The 17,576-nt window shown below is 44.2% G+C and overlaps 1 protein-coding gene across 3 annotated transcripts in view; it reads left to right on the forward strand.

The window, feature by feature from the left end:
* The first annotated feature begins 238 nt into the window (after positions 1–238).
* LOC125287402 (sterile alpha motif domain-containing protein 14-like) overlaps positions 239–17,576 on the forward strand; it is a 42,505-nt gene continuing 25,167 nt past the window's right edge. For all 3 annotated transcript variants that reach the window (XR_007192356.1, XM_048233232.1, XM_048233233.1), the window contains exons 1-2: positions 239–327; positions 12,001–12,056. Coding sequence is in view for 2 of the 3 variants with exons in the window: in XM_048233232.1 (XP_048089189.1) it covers positions 12,014–12,056 (43 nt within the window). In the remaining variant the exon portion in view is untranslated. The remainder of the gene's footprint in view (positions 328–12,000; positions 12,057–17,576) is intronic.

The raw sequence follows: 17,576 nt of genomic DNA on the forward strand, positions 1-17,576 counted from the left end.
CCTCTGTCAGTCTCTCTCTCTCTCTCTCTCTCTCTCTCTCTCTCTCTCTCTGTTTCTCCTCTGCTGCTGTCTTGTTCCATCCCTCCTTTTTCACACTCCTCCCCCTTCCATTCTCTCCTCCTGCTCTCTCTCTCTCTCTCTCTACCCCCTCCCTCTCGCTTCATCTCTCTTCACTTGCTGTCCTTGGTTGCGCTCCCAGCCAGTGCACAGACACACACACACACACACACACAGACACGCTCCTGAGCGACGACCCGGTGTGGTAGCGGAGTGCATCGGGCGATGCCAGCTCACTGCATCATCTGACCGTCCGAGCGCCTGACCGCGGTGAGTGGCCCTGATGGAGTTGTCCTTGCACATCACGTCACATCACTCTCTTTACTCATTCTCTCTCCTGCGCGTCTTTCATCATCGCTCTGATTACCTTCACTCCTCCGTGTTCTCTCCATCTCTCTCTCTCTCTCTCTCTCCATCTCTCTCTCTCCCTCTCTCCATCTCTCTCTCTCTCTCTCTCCCTCTAGTTCACTGCATCCTTTCATCACCCCACTCTTTCTTTCTAGAGCCTTCTGGCTACAGCCTCTGACAGAGCATTCTGTTGTTGTAAACAATCTGTTCTTCTCTTGCACAGAAGATGTGTTGGGTGTCTGTGGTGTGTGTGTGTGTGTGTGTGTGTGTAACAGATAGTCAAAAAGAGAGTGAGACTTTATTGTTGCTTGTTTGTGTGTGTGTGTGTGTGAGAGAGAGAGAGAGAGATGGAGAGAGAAAGATTGAGAGAGAGAGAGAGATGGAGAGAGGTAGTAGATGGGCAAGTGGCGGATGTGTGTGTGTGTGTGTGTGTGTGTTTGTGTGTGTTGCACCTCTGTACGGTGTGTGTGTGTGTGTGTTTGTGTGTGTGGCACCTCCGTACAGTGGTGTGTGTGTGTGTGTGTTTGTGTGTGTTGCACCTCTGTACGGTGTGTGTGTGTGTGTGTTTGTGTGTGTTGCACCTCTGTACGGTGGTGTGTGTGTGTGTATGTGTGTGTTGCACCTCTGTACGGTGTGTGTGTGTGTGTGTATGTGTGTGTTGCACCTCTGTACGGTGTGTGTGTGTGTGTATGTGTGTGTGGCACCTCCGTACAGTGTCTTTTCCCATTTCCACCACTGTGATCTCTCACTCCTCCAATAGTCTGTACCCCCGAGTGTCTCTCCCTCCCTCATCACTGAGCCTGAACTGTCATTGGTCAGGAAGCGTTTATCTGTGTTTACCAGTGAGCCACTGGCCCATAAACAAGAGGAAATGTCCCCACATCACCCTAAAGCCTATCTGTCTGTTCCACTGCCTTTATTTGTCCATAGTTTAACCTATTTAAATATTCTTTGATTATATTTAATGTTTAGGTATTTAGTCTGTGTTCTGCAACCTTTGGCTTTGGTCATTGCCTTCTGTTGTTCTACACTTCTCCCTTAAGCTCTCTATTGTTCATTATTTCATTCTCATTTCAGCCTTAGCCTCATAGTGACTAGTTTAACAAACTATTAACATCATACTGACCAGTTTTACAATTGATTAGCCTTAGCCTCATAGTGACTAGTTTAACAAACTATTAACATCATACTGACCAGTTTTACAAATGGTTAGCCTTAGCCTCATAGTGACTAGTTTTACAAATGGTTAGCCTTAGCCTTATAGTGACTAGTTTTACAAATGATTAGCCTTAGCCTCATAGTGACTAGTTTTACAAATGATTAGCCTTAGCCTCATAGTGACTAGTTTTACAAATGATTAGCCTTAGCCTCATAGTGACTAGTTTTACAAAGCCTCAACGTCATTCTGACTAGTTTTACAAAAGATTACACTTTTACGCTCCAAACTGCCCTATCATGAGCTGCATGTATATCAATGGTTAGCCTTAGCTTCAATCATACCTTGGACTCTAGTGTTGTATTTAATTTCCTGATAAAATACTACTTACCTAATATGGTCTTCATCATTGCTGGGAAGTGGACACCATCTTGACTTGACTTGACTTGACTATGATGTGTTGATAAGTAGTCCTTTAATAGTCCATCGATCTATGCATTAACCTACTGAATATTCTTTACAATCCCCTGAATTGTATTATGTTCAAATGTACAAAACATCCCTAAAAGGAAGTGCTTGTAGCTATGACATTAATTATTAACATTATTAATGTGAAGAATGGTCAATGATCTCTCAAATCAAATCCAGTAAGAGACACAGAGGTAGCAGAACTAGCCCTGCATGTTAGTGTTGCTGTTGGTATGTTAGTGTTTGTGTGTCTGTGTGTCTGTCTGTGTGTGTGTGTGTGTGTGTCTGTGTGTGTCTGTGTGTGTGTGTGTGTGTGTGTGTGTGTGTGTGTGTGTGTGTGTGTGTGTGTGTGTGTGAAAGACCCAGACAGTGTCAAACAGCATCACCTCCTGTGGTGTTCTGGCATTGTGTGGTCTGAGTGTACATGACCTCTCCACTCCCTCCCAGCATTCTATATGATATGGGATCCCTCCTCTCCTCCCCCATCATTCTCTCACTCTCTCTCTCTCTCTCTCTGTCTCTTCCCTCCATCTCTGTCTTCTCCTCCCCTCTCCTGTCTTCTCTCTTCTCCTTTCCTCTCTCCCAACCTCTCCTCTTTTCCTCTCCTTTCAACACCTCCCCCATCCTCATTCCTCTCTCTCTTCCCCTCTCCTTTCCTCTCTTTCCTCTCCTCCTCATCCCTCTTTCCCTGTCTCTGTCCCTTCCCCCCTACTCTCCTCTCCTCTCCTCCCCCATCCACATCCCTTTGTCTCTCCTCCCCTCTCATTTCCTCTCCTCCTTTCCTTTCCTCTCCTCCCCCCATCCCTCCTTCATCCACCACATTCCGCCCCTCCTGGCTGGGATCATGATGCTCTATGGCTCTTTCCCTGTGGAACAGGAGGGTGGGGAACTCTTATCACGTTCCTGTCGTTTCACGCCTGCCTTTCTTTACTGCCGGCTGCTGTGTGTGTGTGTGTGTGTGTGTGTCTGTATGTTGTGTGTGTGTATGAGTGGAGTCGTTTGTCATATATATTGGGGCCATTCCCCGGAGGCCAGACAGACTATATTGTCTCCACATTCGTTCTCACTTCGCTGTTTTTTATATCCTCATAAGTCATTCATGGAGGCCTCATGTATGTTACTTTGTGTGTGTGTCTCTCTCTCTCTCTCTCTCTCTCTCTCTCTCTCTCTCTCTCTCTCTCTGTGTGTGTGTGTGTGTTTGTTTGTGTATTAGCTGCTCTGAGTTCTGTTTGTTTTCATAGGATTGTCCTTATTGTTTATTGTCCGTGTGTCTGTGTATGTATTCTATACTATATATCTATCTATATATATATATATTCAGGGCCGGCAGAAGGCAATCATGTGCCCTGGACAAAATAGGAATATGTTAATAGACTATGTGCAACTTTAAACTGTGAGCTACCTTAAAAAGGGCCAGGCTCAACGTGTGGGGGAGCTCAGCGCTGCTTCAGCATCCAATCTGGGCTCAATGTGCGGGGAAGCTCAGCATTGTTACTTTCCAGCGCTACCTGCATTGGAAAAATAATAAAATGTTGCGGGACAATTGCGACCGGGTTTCACGAAAAAGGCAATAGCCTAATTAATTAGCTAATTAAACATTTAGGCTTTCTAATAACATGAACATATTTATATTACAGGCTATTATACAGAAGTAGTGTTAGTTATGATGCCATCTGTAAGCTGTGCATTTAAACATAACATTAGGAACACACACTTCTCCCGTGTCTCCATGCGGTGCCTCCTATCACCCGTCTTATCACCCGTCTTACCGAATGACCGTCTTATTGCGGGAAAACGAGTTCAGGACTCTTACTGATTCGGTGACATGGTGAGATGAAGTTTTTACCGTATAACCTACCGTAGCCCTCTCTGCTGCCTTTCACTGCTAGCAACCCTGCATGTTGATTCAGGCTGAAGCTCAGCAGCCTCATCAAATGCGGGAGAAACGGTTTTTGGGAAAACTTTCCAACCTGTAGGCTACATGTTTTCTGTATTATGCAGCACTAGGCTTTGAACGTCTCATTTATGACTGTTATTTAACCGATATCACTGAACATGAATTACTTGCTCCCACGTAAACCGTCTGTGGCATTATTTGGCAATCATGTTTTCAGTGTTGCAGCCTATAGCTCGCTGCGCAGCGCTGCCCCTGGTGGTTTGGCACCCTTGGCAATTGCCCAGATTGCCCATGCCTTCTGCCAGGCCTATACAGTATGTGTGTGTGTGTGTGTGTGTGTGTGTGTGTGTGTGTGTGTGTGTGTGCGCGTGTGTGTGTGTGTGTGTGTGTGTGTGTGTGTGTGTGTGTGTGCGCGCGCGTGTGTGTGTGTGTGTGTGTGTGTGTGTTAGTGTTTGCTTGTTCTTGTGTGTGTGTGTTAGTGTTTTGTTTTGTGTTTGCTCGTTCATATGTGTGTGTGAGTGTGTTAGTGTTTTGCTTTGTGTTTGCTTGTTCTTGTGTGTGTGTGTGTGTCCGCTTGCTGGACATCTCTGTTGTCTCGTAAAGCCAGTTGTAGGATTGGTGAGGCCCTTCTCTCCAATCTCTGTTTATAAACAGCACTTCAGTTCAGACAACTGCAGTTGCAGATTCACATCACATGATTTAGTGTTCTGGCACCTTAGCCAAGTCAACCGCAGAGAAAATACCTGAAAGCATATCTCAGCCCCTGCCCTTTAAATGCAAGACTATGGAGTAGTGTTGTGATAATCTATCTTTACTTACCTTTGTTTATGAGGTTTGAAACAGAGGCGCTACACTCTGGGGACATGAACATGGGGGCTCACAAACATGCCCCCAGAGTGTAGCTGCCTGGCTACGTTAGCTGTTGAAACTAGCAACTCGAGCAACTCACTTCTTTTTGCCGTACTGACTGTACTCGGTGACCTCAACAAATGGAGATCTATGTGAAAAATCGCTGGATTTCTCCTTTAACATGTTTGTATTTGGGATAATGTAAATCCACCATAGAGAATGAACTACAGGTGTACAGGTGTAAAGAACTACAGGTGTACAGGTGTAAAGAACTACAGGTGTACTGCCTCCTCCACTCTCCTCCACTTACTGATTTGCCAGTGTGGTTTAAAGTTCAGCATTCATGACATCACATGATGCAGACGTGCAGGTCACTCTTAAACCAAGCAGACAGTGTAAGATTTTTTACCAGATTTCAGCCCAGGTTCAGTTGGTAGGATTGGATTTCTTTTGGCAGCATCCGATTATTTTCCGCATAATCAGATTTTGTTGGTAACACTGGATTTGTGTCAGTAGGATTGAATTTCTGTCTGCAGAATCACATTTATGTTGGTAGGATCAGATTTCTGTCGGTATGATCGGATTTGTGTCGGTAGAATAGGATTTGTGTCTATAGGATCAGATTTCTGTCAGTACTATTGGATTCCTGTGGGTAGGATTGAATTTCTGTCAGCAGGACTGAATTTCTGTCAGGATAATTTGTCAGTACTATTGGATTTTTCTCATTAGGATTGAATTTCTGTCGGTCATATCAGAATTTTTTGTCGGCTATCTTGCCGTGTGAGCAGTTTGAACGTACAATGTAAGCACATCAGTCACGAGTCCGACTGAAGAATGTAGTGTAAGGCTAGGACCTTAACTCTCCTCTACTTTCAAAAGAAGTCAGTAAACTTTTGATGTACAAATATGTGTTTAAATTCTATGCTGGTTAAGCCCCTTGCTAATCAAAAATGCCCAGACCAATATCTCAGTTGAGATGGGTCTGGTGACAGTCAGGCTATGATCAAAGCTCAAAAAGTGGTGTTGCATGGTTTTGCATTAAAGCCTCACTTCCTCAGAAAGGCTCGAGGGACTCCTTAAACTAGCCCACACACTAACAACAACAACAATAACAACAACATATAGCACTTTTGTAGGAGGAGAAACTCACCTCAACCACCATCAATGTAGGACCCACCTGGGTGATGCACGGCAGCCATTATGCGCTAGAACACCCATCATGCACCATACCACAAACCACACACACTCACACAAACCCATGCTACACATTGATAAACACACACACACACACAAACCCATGCTACACATTGATAAACACACACACACACACACACACACACACACACACAAACCCATGCTACACATTGATAAACACACACACACACACACACACACACACACAAACCCATGCTACACATTGATAAACACACACAAACCCACACACACACAAACCCATGCTACACATTGATAAACACACACACACACACACACACAAACCCATGCTACACATTGATAAACACACACACACACACAAACCCATGCTACACATTGATAAACCCACACACACACACACACACACACACACACACTGTTCTGTTACACCACACGACCTTTCGCTCTCTCAGTACTCACAACATCGAGAGGGAGAGAGGCTTAACACACCTTTATTACTGTAAAACTATATTGGTTATTTAAATAATACAAGCTAGCTGTGTGTGTGTGTGTGTGCCACAACTTTATTACAGTAAAACAATGTTGGGTATTAAATAATACATTGTAGAAACAAGTACCAAGTGCTAGAGCCTCAAATAAAAAATAAAACCATACCAATCACAATTCAGCACACACCTTCACATTTTAAAAACAACCAATCACAATTCAGCACACACCTTCACATTTTAAAAACAACCAATCACAATTCAGCACACACCTTCACATTTTAAAAACAACCAATCACAATTCAGCACACACCTTCATATTTTAAAAACAATCTGCCCCTCCTCACTCTCAAAAAAAAATGCATATCCAGTTTTAGTCCCCCCCCCTGCCCAACATACCCCTAAGAGGATTGGTTAAAACTCCCCCCAACATCTTGTACTTCCTTGTCATCTAGATAGCCATTTTCACTGAGGATTTGAATTTGAGAGAGATGCAATTACACTAGCATAGCATTGACACAACACTGACTAGCCCACAGATGACCAGCATAGCATTCACACACACACTTGACTTTTTGTCATGTCTTCGTGTTACAGGTATGCTGGCGACCACGCCGCTCCGTCCGGCATCTTTATTTTTTAAGCGACCTTGGGTGTCTTGAAAGGCGCTTTATAAATAAAATGTATTATTATTATTATTATTATTATTATTATTATTATTATTATCATTTGGATCAGGGTGTGCATCACCACTGACATACACACACAACACAAACACAGACACTGTCAATTCAATTACAGTAAATTCAAGAAGGCGTTATTGGCATGAATGTTTTAGAAACATTATTGGCAAAGCTCAATTACATGTACAAGGACAAATATGACTCTCTCTCTCTCTCTCTCTCTCTGACGCGCACACACACACAAACACAAACACACACACACACAAACATACACACAAACACACACAGACACACACACACACACACAAAGTTCACCACATAGACATGTGTGCAAACTCTAATGAAATAAACATCCAAATAAAACATCGATCAACATAAACTCTCAGAGAGGGCTTGGCTGTCAGCGTCAGTGGAGACCAGTGAGGGTAAATCAGCGACCTAGTTCCTGTCGTCGGAGGCCTACTGATGGAAGATGCATGAGTGGAGATGTTAGCTAATGGAGCTGCATTGATGGCACTGCAGAGAGTTTGGACGTGGGGCTGGGTGGGGGAGAGGAGGGTGGGGTGCAATGATTGACAGGAACACTGAGGAATCCCTCCCACACACATACACACACACACACACACACACACACACACACACACACACACACACACATACATAATCTAATCAAACACTGACCGCATCCTCCAGCTACACCACTTATATACCACACCCAACAGAACAGAACAGCACAGAACAGAACAGGGACACACACACACACACACACACACACACACACACATGCTTACACCTCAAACTTGCTGCCTTAAGATACATTTTTGGCTGGAGTTCAGGCCTTTGTACTCTGATTCTGTATTTTTTGGTGCGAATTTGTCAGCCAGGGGAAAGTAAATACAACATTATATTGTGTTATCTGCATTTGCACACAGACTCCAAAACTTTTATCCATCAACAAACATTTCGGAATGGGTTCGATTTTTTCGGCTTCTTTTTTGTATGTGTGTAGTGAGGTTTTTGATGAAACAAAAATATACATGCAGAGTTATTAAATTTTTCAATTTATTGTGCTTATAGAGCGCCAAAACATTATCATGTATCATGGCGCTTTACAGAATGTAGGCAATCAGAGAAAAAGGACAGAAAGGAAGAAAAGAAAAGAAAGAGAGAGAGAGGCCCAGGGGTAACCGGGGTAACAGGGGCAGTAGAATGCAATAGTGAGGCCCAGGGGTAACAGGGGGAAAAAACTCCCTAGAATTGGAGATACATATAGGAAGAAACCTCGAGCAGATCCACGACTCAAGGGCCTGACCCATCTGCCTAGGGTCAATACAGGACAGTAAGGTCTGTATACATGACAAATGCATATGATAGTCAGGTGTAGAGAATAAGACATGGTGTTAAAAGCAAGAGGTGGGGTGATTACGTATCTGGTTTGATAATTCATTAATCCTGATTTAGTGACAGAAAGTTCAAATAGTCCAGCGTTGGATTTGTCCAGGGGAAGGGAGTTGTCAAGGGGCATGTGGTGGGTCGGCAGACGGGCCAGGAAACCGGGCAGAGTTACAGAGAGACTACACCAGCTGCCCAACAGAAGTGCTCTGTTTGCAATGCATCGGCCAGTTTACCTTCTGTTAGCTTCCACTATTATCAACAGAATTGGCAACAACTGAGGTGATAGCGGCGTGTACCTATACGTTCGAAAAAATTAGGCCGGTCTGAAATTATTTGTATGCTTCACGAACGGTGAATCGCTTCAGATTTTAGTGTGCATTAAGGCCTATAGTTCGCACATTTTGTTGTCAGTGTGTCACTCACTGAATGACACTGGAAAGGACAGAAGCTGTAAAACAATAAAAAACAATAAAACAATAAAACAATTCTTGACATCAGACCAGTGTGAGGTGATAATCTCTACTTTTTAAAACCTTAATAGAGATCTTCACTGAAGTCCATATAGGCAAGGCTCACCACTTGGCGGCCATCTTAGTAATGGCTTCGGCAAGTTGTTTTGGTCGGCTATTTTGGAAGATCACGTCAATCATGCCGTTTCAAACTAAACGGTTGGTTACTTATTGGCACATCACAGGAAGGAAGATGTGTAGACAACTGCCAAATTGGCATTACGAACTAACCCCATACATTCCTATTGAGGATTATTTGAGTGCTGTGTCTCCTCATTATAAAGTCTCTGTCTTCACTCTAAACCACTGACTTACTTTATTATGGCCTGAATAGTGATATGTCCTATGTGATATGTCCTATGTGCTATGTGATATGTCCTATGTGCTATGTGATATGTCCTATGTGCTATGTTATGGTTATGGATTTGGCAGACGCCTTTGTCCAAAGCGAATGCATTTACATGCAAATACAAAGTGTAGCTATGTCCTATGTGCTATGTAATATGTGGTATGTGCTATGCGCTATGTCCCATGCGCTTACAGTATGTCCTATGTGCCATGCGCTATGTCCTATGCGCCATGTGATATGTCCTATGTGCTGTGCGCTATGCGCTCTGTGATATGTCTTATGTGCTCTGCGTGCTATGTCCTATGCGCTATGTGCTGTGCGCTATGTGCTATGCGCTATGTCCTATGTGCTATGTCCTATGTGCACTATGTGCTATTCGTGCTATGTCCTATGCCAGGGGTGGGCAAACTGCGGCCCGCGGGCTGAATCCGGCCCGCCAAGCACTTTCATCCGGCCCGCCGAGCATTTCATTTGGTTATCAGGCTGCTTGCTATTTTTTCCTGGGCGATAGAGACGGCGTTGGTTAGCTTTTTACTGCAAACTGCTTTTTCTCTCCTTAGATAATGTTTACAATGTCAATGTCAAAACATCATGTTAAATAGAGATAACATCATGTTAAACTAAGTTAACTCTTAGTTATCTCCCCTTTGCAACAGATCTATTGCGAACATTATGCAATCCGCATTTAATTTGGAATCGTCTGCACTCACGAGGGAGGAGAGGCTGCAGGTTCCAGCTGGCTTGTGATTGTTGATAATTGATATCTCCTTCTTAGCGCTGAAAGTTTTAAAAGGAAATCATGAAGGCAACAGTAGTTCCACATTAAAAACTGTGAGGGCCCAGCCCGTGGGTACAGCACTAGCAATAGCGGACAGGCAGAAGATCATTGAGAAATAAGCATGGTCGCGACTGTCTTAAAGCGACAGTGCACCAATTTATACATTTGTTATTATATGCAATTAATATTTTAAAAACAAATACTTTTTCATACTAAATTAAAAATTTACATGCGTGTGCCGTTGAAGTATTTGTTGTTTTCAAAACCCAATGTAATTTTCAAAACAATGTGATATGTCCTATGTGATATGTCCTATGTGATATGTCCTATGTGCTATGTCCTATGTGCTATGTGATATGTCCTATGTGCTATGTCCTATGTGCTATGTCCTATGTGCTATGTGATATGTCCTATGTGATATGTCCTATGTGCTATGTGATATGTCCTATGTGCTATGTGATATGTCCTATGTGATATGTCCTATGTGCTATGTGATATGTCCTATGTGCTATGTGATATGTCCTATGTGCTATGTGATATGTCCTATGTGATATGTCCTATGTGATATGTCCTATGTGCTATGTGATATGTCCTATGTGATATGTCCTATGTGATATGTCCTATGTGCTATGTCCTATGTGCTATGTGATATGTCCTATGTGATATGTCCTATGTGCTATGTCCTATGTGCTATGTGATATGTCCTATGTGCTATGTGATATGTCCTATGTGCTATGTGATATGTCCTATGTGCTATGTGATATGTCCTATGTGATATGTCCTATGTGCTATGTGATATGTCCTATGTGCTATGTGATATGTCCTTTTTCAAAACCCAATGTGGCCCTTGAGCCAAAAAGTTTGCCCACCTCTGTCCTATGTGCTGTGCGCTATGCGCTATGTGCTATGTGCTTTATGCTTAGCCAATGCGTTCAGTGTGAGCTAAAGTTGGAACATCAGCGGACTAAGGGTCTTCAGTAAGAGTGTGTATGTGTGTGTACTGTATGTGTGTGTGTGTGTAAGGAAGGGGAATGGTTTTCTCTCATACTGCACTGCAGACAAATAAATAGTTAATATCATCCGTCGGGACGATGCCTCAATTCTGAGTCCAGACAGGGTGAGCTACAGTGTGTGTGTGTGTATGTGTGTGTCATTGCAAGGTCAGAGGTCATAGCGTGATGTGGAATGGGGAGTTCTGCTTAGAACAGAACCAGCAGGAGAGAGAGTTCTGCCCAGAACAGAACCAGCAGGTGAGAGAGTTCTGCCCAGAACAGAACCAGCAGGAGCAGAACAGAACCAGCAGGTGAGAGAGTTCTGCCCAGAACAGAACCAGCAGGAGCAGAACAGAACCAGCAGGAGAGAGAGTTCTGCCCAGAACAGAACCAGCAGGTGAGAGAGTTCTGCCCAGAACAGAACCAGCAGGAGCAGAACAGAACCAGCAGGAGAGAGAGTTCTGCTTAGAACAGAACCAGCAGGAGAGTTCTGCTGCTTCACATGTACTTCTTCCTTGCTGTCTCTCCCTCCCCTGGGTTCTAGCTCTCTTTCTCTCTCTCCCTCTCCCTCTCTCTCTCTCTCTCCCTCTCTCCCTCTCTCTCTCCCCCTCTCTCTCTCTCTCTCTCTCTCTCTCTCTTTCTCTCTCTCTCTCCCTCTCTCTCTCTCTGTTCTTGATGTCGAGGATTTGCTGTGTATGTTATAAAAGTGTAACATTGAGTGTAATCATGATTGTTAGTGTTAACCGCCTTTCTCCCTCTCCTCCCACTTTCCATCCCTCACCCCACCCCCCTCTCTCTCCCTCTCCCTCTCTGCCTCTCTCTCTCCCTCTCCATCTCTCTCTCCCTCTCTCTCTCACACAGTGCCTGCTGCACCATGTCTGCCACTACACAGCTTGACGATACAGAGAATGTGTTCGGTGAGTCAGCTTCCTTCCTTATCTCTCCGTCACCTACCTCATCCTCTCTCTCTCCCTCTCTCTTTTTCTCTCTCTCTCTTTATCTCTCTCTCTCTTTTCATCCATCTGCCCATTTTAAATTTCCCTTTGGGGATCAATAAAGTATCTATCTATCTATCTATCTATCTATCTATCTATCTATTTGTTCCCTCATACCCTTCATCTTTCCTTATTCTCTCTCTTTCTATTCCTCCATCTCACTCTCTCTATCCTCTCGTGATTTCTATATCTCTGTCACACACACACACACACACACACACACACACACACACACACACACACACACACACACAGGCACAGGACACTTAGATGACATATCATTGGGGTGGGGTGGTGGCACAGACTGATTCTGATTGGATAAAAGAATATCTTATGGCTGCAGCTCTTACTTGAAAATGTGCCAAATTCACACACACACATCAGCACACACACACACACACACAGACACACACACACACACACATACATACACAAACACACACACCTAGAGCTGCTCACACACATCAACACACACACACTAGAGCCGCTCACACACATCAACACACACACACACACAGACACACACACATGCTACACATTGATAAACACACACACACACACACATATTGTATAAGATGTATTTTGCATTCTACACATACTGGCAATGGACCCTCATCAGGTATGTGTGGCGTTACTTGACCCGTGTTAACCCTTAGCCTGGGCTATCCCTCTGGGAGTGAGCGTGGTGCAGTCTAAATTATGCTGCTGCACTACTGTGTGTGTGTGTGTGTGTGTGTGCGTGTGTGTGTGTGTGTGTTTGTGTCTAAATAATATGTAATCTACACTAATATGACAGTGTCTTTGTCCAGTGTGTCTGTGTGTGTATGTGTCTAAATAATATGTAATCTACACTAATATGACAGTGTCTTTGTCCAGTGTGTCTGTGTGTGTGTGTGTGTCTGTGTTTTGGGGCTTGAGGTCATGAATGTCCTCTCCATTTGTCCTCCTGTTTAATTAATGACTCATGCGTGGAGTACTTCACATGTAGCACTCTAGTCCCACCACACAGGATGGTTATGGGTCATCTACTGAGGTAAATCCACTCATAACACACACTCTAGTCCCACCACACAGGATGGTTATGGGTCATCTACTGAGGTAAATCCACTCATAACACACACTCTAGTCCCACCACACAGGATGGTTATGGGTCATCTACTGAGGTAAATCCACTCATAACACACACTCTAGTCCCACCACACAGGATGGTTATGGGTCATCTACTGAGGTAAATCCACTCATAACACACACTCTAGTCCCACCACACAGGATGGTTATGGGTCATCTACTGAGGTAAATCCACTCATAACACACACTCTAGTCCCACCACACAGGATGGTTATGGGTCATCTACTGAGGTAAATCCACTCATAACACACACTCTAGTCCCACCACACAGGATGGTTATGGGTCATCTACTGAGGTAAATCCACTCATAACACACACTCTAGTCCCACCACACAGGATGGTTATGGGTCATCTACTGAGGTAAATCCACTCATAACACACACTCTAGTCCCACCACACAGGATGGTTATGGGTCATCTACTGAGGTAAATCCACTCATAACACACACTCTAGTCCCACCACACAGGATGGTTATGGGTCATCTACTGAGGTAAATCCACTCATAACACACACTCTAGTCCCACCACACAGGATGGTTATGGGTCATCTACTGAGGTAAATCCACTCATAACACACACTCTAGTCCCACCACACAGGATGGTTATGGGTCATCTACTGAGGTAAATCCACTCATAACACACACTCTAGTCCCACCACACAGGATGGTTATGGGTCATCTACTGAGGTAAATCCACTCATAACACACACTCTAGTCCCACCACACAGGATGGTTATGGGTCATCTACTGAGGTAAATCCACTCATAACACACACTCTAGTCCCACCACACAGGATGGTTATGGGTCATCTACTGAGGTAAATCCACTCATAACACACACTCTAGTCCCACCACACAGGATGGTTATGGGTCATCTACTGAGGTAAATCCACTCATAACACACACTCTAGTCCCACCACACAGGATGGTTATGGGTCATCTACTGAGGTAAATCCACTCATAACACACACTCTAGTCCCACCACACAGGATGGTTATGGGTCATCTACTGAGGTAAATCCACTCATAACACACACTCTAGTCCCACCACACAGGATGGTTATGGGTCATCTACTGAGGTAAATCCACTCATAACACACACTCTAGTCCCACCACACAGGATGGTTATGGGTCATCTACTGAGGTAAATCCACTCATAACACACACTCTAGTCCCACCACACAGGATGGTTATGGGTCATCTACTGAGGTAAATCCACTCATAACACACACTCTAGTCCCACCACACAGGATGGTTATGGGTCATCTACTGAGGTAAATCCACTCATAACACACACTCTAGTCCCACCACACAGGATGGTTATGGGTCATCTACTGAGGTAAATCCACTCATAACACACACTCTAGTCCCACCACACAGGATGGTTATGGGTCATCTACTGAGGTAAATCCACTCATAACACACACTCTAGTCCCACCACACAGGATGGTTATGGGTCATCTACTGAGGTAAATCCACTCATAACACACACTCTAGTCCCACCACACAGGATGGTTATGGGTCATCTACTGAGGTAAATCCACTCATAACACACACTCTAGTCCCACCACACAGGATGGTTATGGGTCATCTACTGAGGTAAATCCACTCATAACACACACTCTAGTCCCACCACACAGGATGGTTATGGGTCATCTACTGAGGTAAATCCACTCATAACACACACTCTAGTCCCACCACACAGGATGGTTACGGGTTATTTCATAAGGCTTGACCCTAATATGACAGTGTCTTTGTCCAGTGTGTCTGTGTGTGTGTGTGTGTGTGTGTGTGTTTTCCCAGCCCTGACTCAGGGCCTGGATTACAGCAGTGTTTCTGTGTTTGAGTCTTACTGTATGTTAAATGTAGCATGACAGGACTTCTGAGGTGTAGTCATTCTTCATAGACAGGAGTGCAGATCATATGATGGCCTGACATTGGTGTAAATAGAATGTGAGTGATTGTGACAGAGCTGACAGCAGGCCAGGCAGGCAGTGTGATGCACACATCCTGGTGTCTGGAGCTATGTGTGTGTGTGTGTGTGTGTGTGTGTGTGTGTGTGTGTGTGTGTGTGTGTGTGTGTGTTTGTGTATGTGTTTGTGTGCTGTGCTGTGCTCTAAAGGGAGTAGGTGTGTTGCGTAAAATATGTAACATTCGCTATATTATCTTGTTGACATGCTATCTTCAATTGAACTGGTAAAGGAAATGACTTAGAATGCTGCAGCTGAGAAAGAGTTGGGTGTGTTTGTGAATGTGTATGGCTGGATGTCAGTGAATCTATATGTGTGTGTGTGTGTGTGTGTGTGTGTGTGTGTGTGTGTGTGTGTGTTTGTGTGTGTGGTGTGTGTGTGTGTGTGTGTGTGTGTGTGTGTGTGTGTGTGTGTGTGTGTGTGTGTGTGTGTGTTTGTGTGTGTGTTTGTGTCTGTGTGTGTTTGTGTGTGTGGTGTGTGTTTGTGTCTGTGTGTGTGTGTGTGTGTGTGTGTGTGTCTGTGTTTTGGGGGCTTGAGGTCATGAATGTCCTCTCCATTTGTCCTCCTGTTTAATTAATGACTCATGCGTGGAGTACTTCACATGTAGCACTCTAGTCCCACCACACAGGATGGTTATGGGTCATCTACTGAGGTAAATCCACTCCATAACACACCCTCCCAGTCCCACCCACACAGGATGGATTAACGTGGTTATTTCATAAGGCTTCGCCCCCTCATATGGACACGCAGTAACGGGCAGTGGCATTATTGGCTCTGGGACCTAAGGTAGCCGAAAAGTTGTGGGTTCAATACCCAGGTTCCACCATTGTGCCCTTGGGCAAGGCACAAAACCCCAAGTTTCTCCAGGAACAATGGCCCTTGTAATATAATTGGCATATGTAAGTTGCTTTAGATAAAAGCGTTTGCCAAATGAATGAATGTAAATGTCTAATAATCTTGGGCTGTTTCAGAGGGATGATCACTATGGAGGAGTGCAGGTAGTGTATGGAGGAGTGCAGGTAGTGTATGGAGGAGTGCAGGTAGTGTATGGAGGAGTGCAGGTAGTGTATGGAGGAGTGCAGGTAGTGTAGTAAAGTATGACAGGTTTGTTGTTGTCCTTTATGAAGTATATAGTTCTATACCGTAGAGAATAGGTTTAGAGATCTGTGTCTCTGTCTTTAAATGTGAGAAGCTGCGTTGTGTTGCTGGTCATGTTGTGCAACGGGTGAAGCTGTGATACTGTGATGGTGCTAAACTGTGCTAGCAAGCTAATATAATATTATCTTACAAGTGGAGACGTTATGCTAGCACACACAGAATGGACCATTAGTGACCCGGCTTACTAGCACAGCCTCATGCAATAGCTAATTAGCTATTTAGCGAGCAGTTCACTTTAGCATTAGGAAAATTGTAAGAGTACACAGTAGCGGTAATGGCATGTTAGCATCTATCCTGTTATACGAGCTAGTTGGCAGCATGGCCTTGACATGACTGCAGATGCTGATGTAGTGCTTTTCAAGTTGTGTGTGCATTAGTGCAAAAACCACAACCCAACATGTGCCGGACCAAAGCCAGATGCTGCCCAGTGACACCTGGGATGTGGATGGAATCTGGGGAGGAGAGGCGTGTGTGTGTGTGTGTGTGTGTGTGTGTGTGTGTGTGTGTGTGTGTGTTTGTGTGTGTGTGTGCGCGTGTCTCGCCTCAAGACAGCCTCAAGACAGTCTGCAGTCTGTGGTTGTAAAAGTGTGTGTGTGTATGTGTGTGTGTGTGTGTGTGCGTTTGTGAAAGGCAGGAGGAGGTGTATCACACCCTGGTCAATATTTAATGTCACTGCCCATGGCTGATTGACTAAGGCTCAGAGGACCAGGGGGAGGGGAGCATGGAGGCAGACTCTCCTCCCCTCCTCTTCCAGTTCATGTAGGCTGTGTACTTATACCATGCTTCAGTAGCTTTCAGGTCACCTGGACAAGGATAGATATACAAGAACAGACTTTGAATGGGACATATAGGGAAATGATTTGGAACTATAGGCACCAGGGATGTAGTTTATCCACCTCTGAAATTTCAGAAATATAGTTTATCCCCTTTGAATGGGACATATAGGGAAATTTTTAGGAAAAAATTATTAGGCACTGATGAGATTTTTTGTTTTTTTTAATTGATTTTAATCACAAATAAGTCATATATCAGCTTTGATTTTATTACAAGAATATACAGTACTGAAGGAGGTATACTGTATACACACACACACACACACACACACACACACACACACACACACACACACACACACACACACACACACACATTTTAACCATTTATTTATGTCCACATGAAGAAAATGGTAC

The sequence above is a fragment of the Alosa alosa genome, chromosome 22 (assembly GCF_017589495.1).
Source record: "Alosa alosa isolate M-15738 ecotype Scorff River chromosome 22, AALO_Geno_1.1, whole genome shotgun sequence".
Lineage (NCBI taxonomy): Eukaryota > Metazoa > Chordata > Actinopteri > Clupeiformes > Clupeidae > Alosa > Alosa alosa.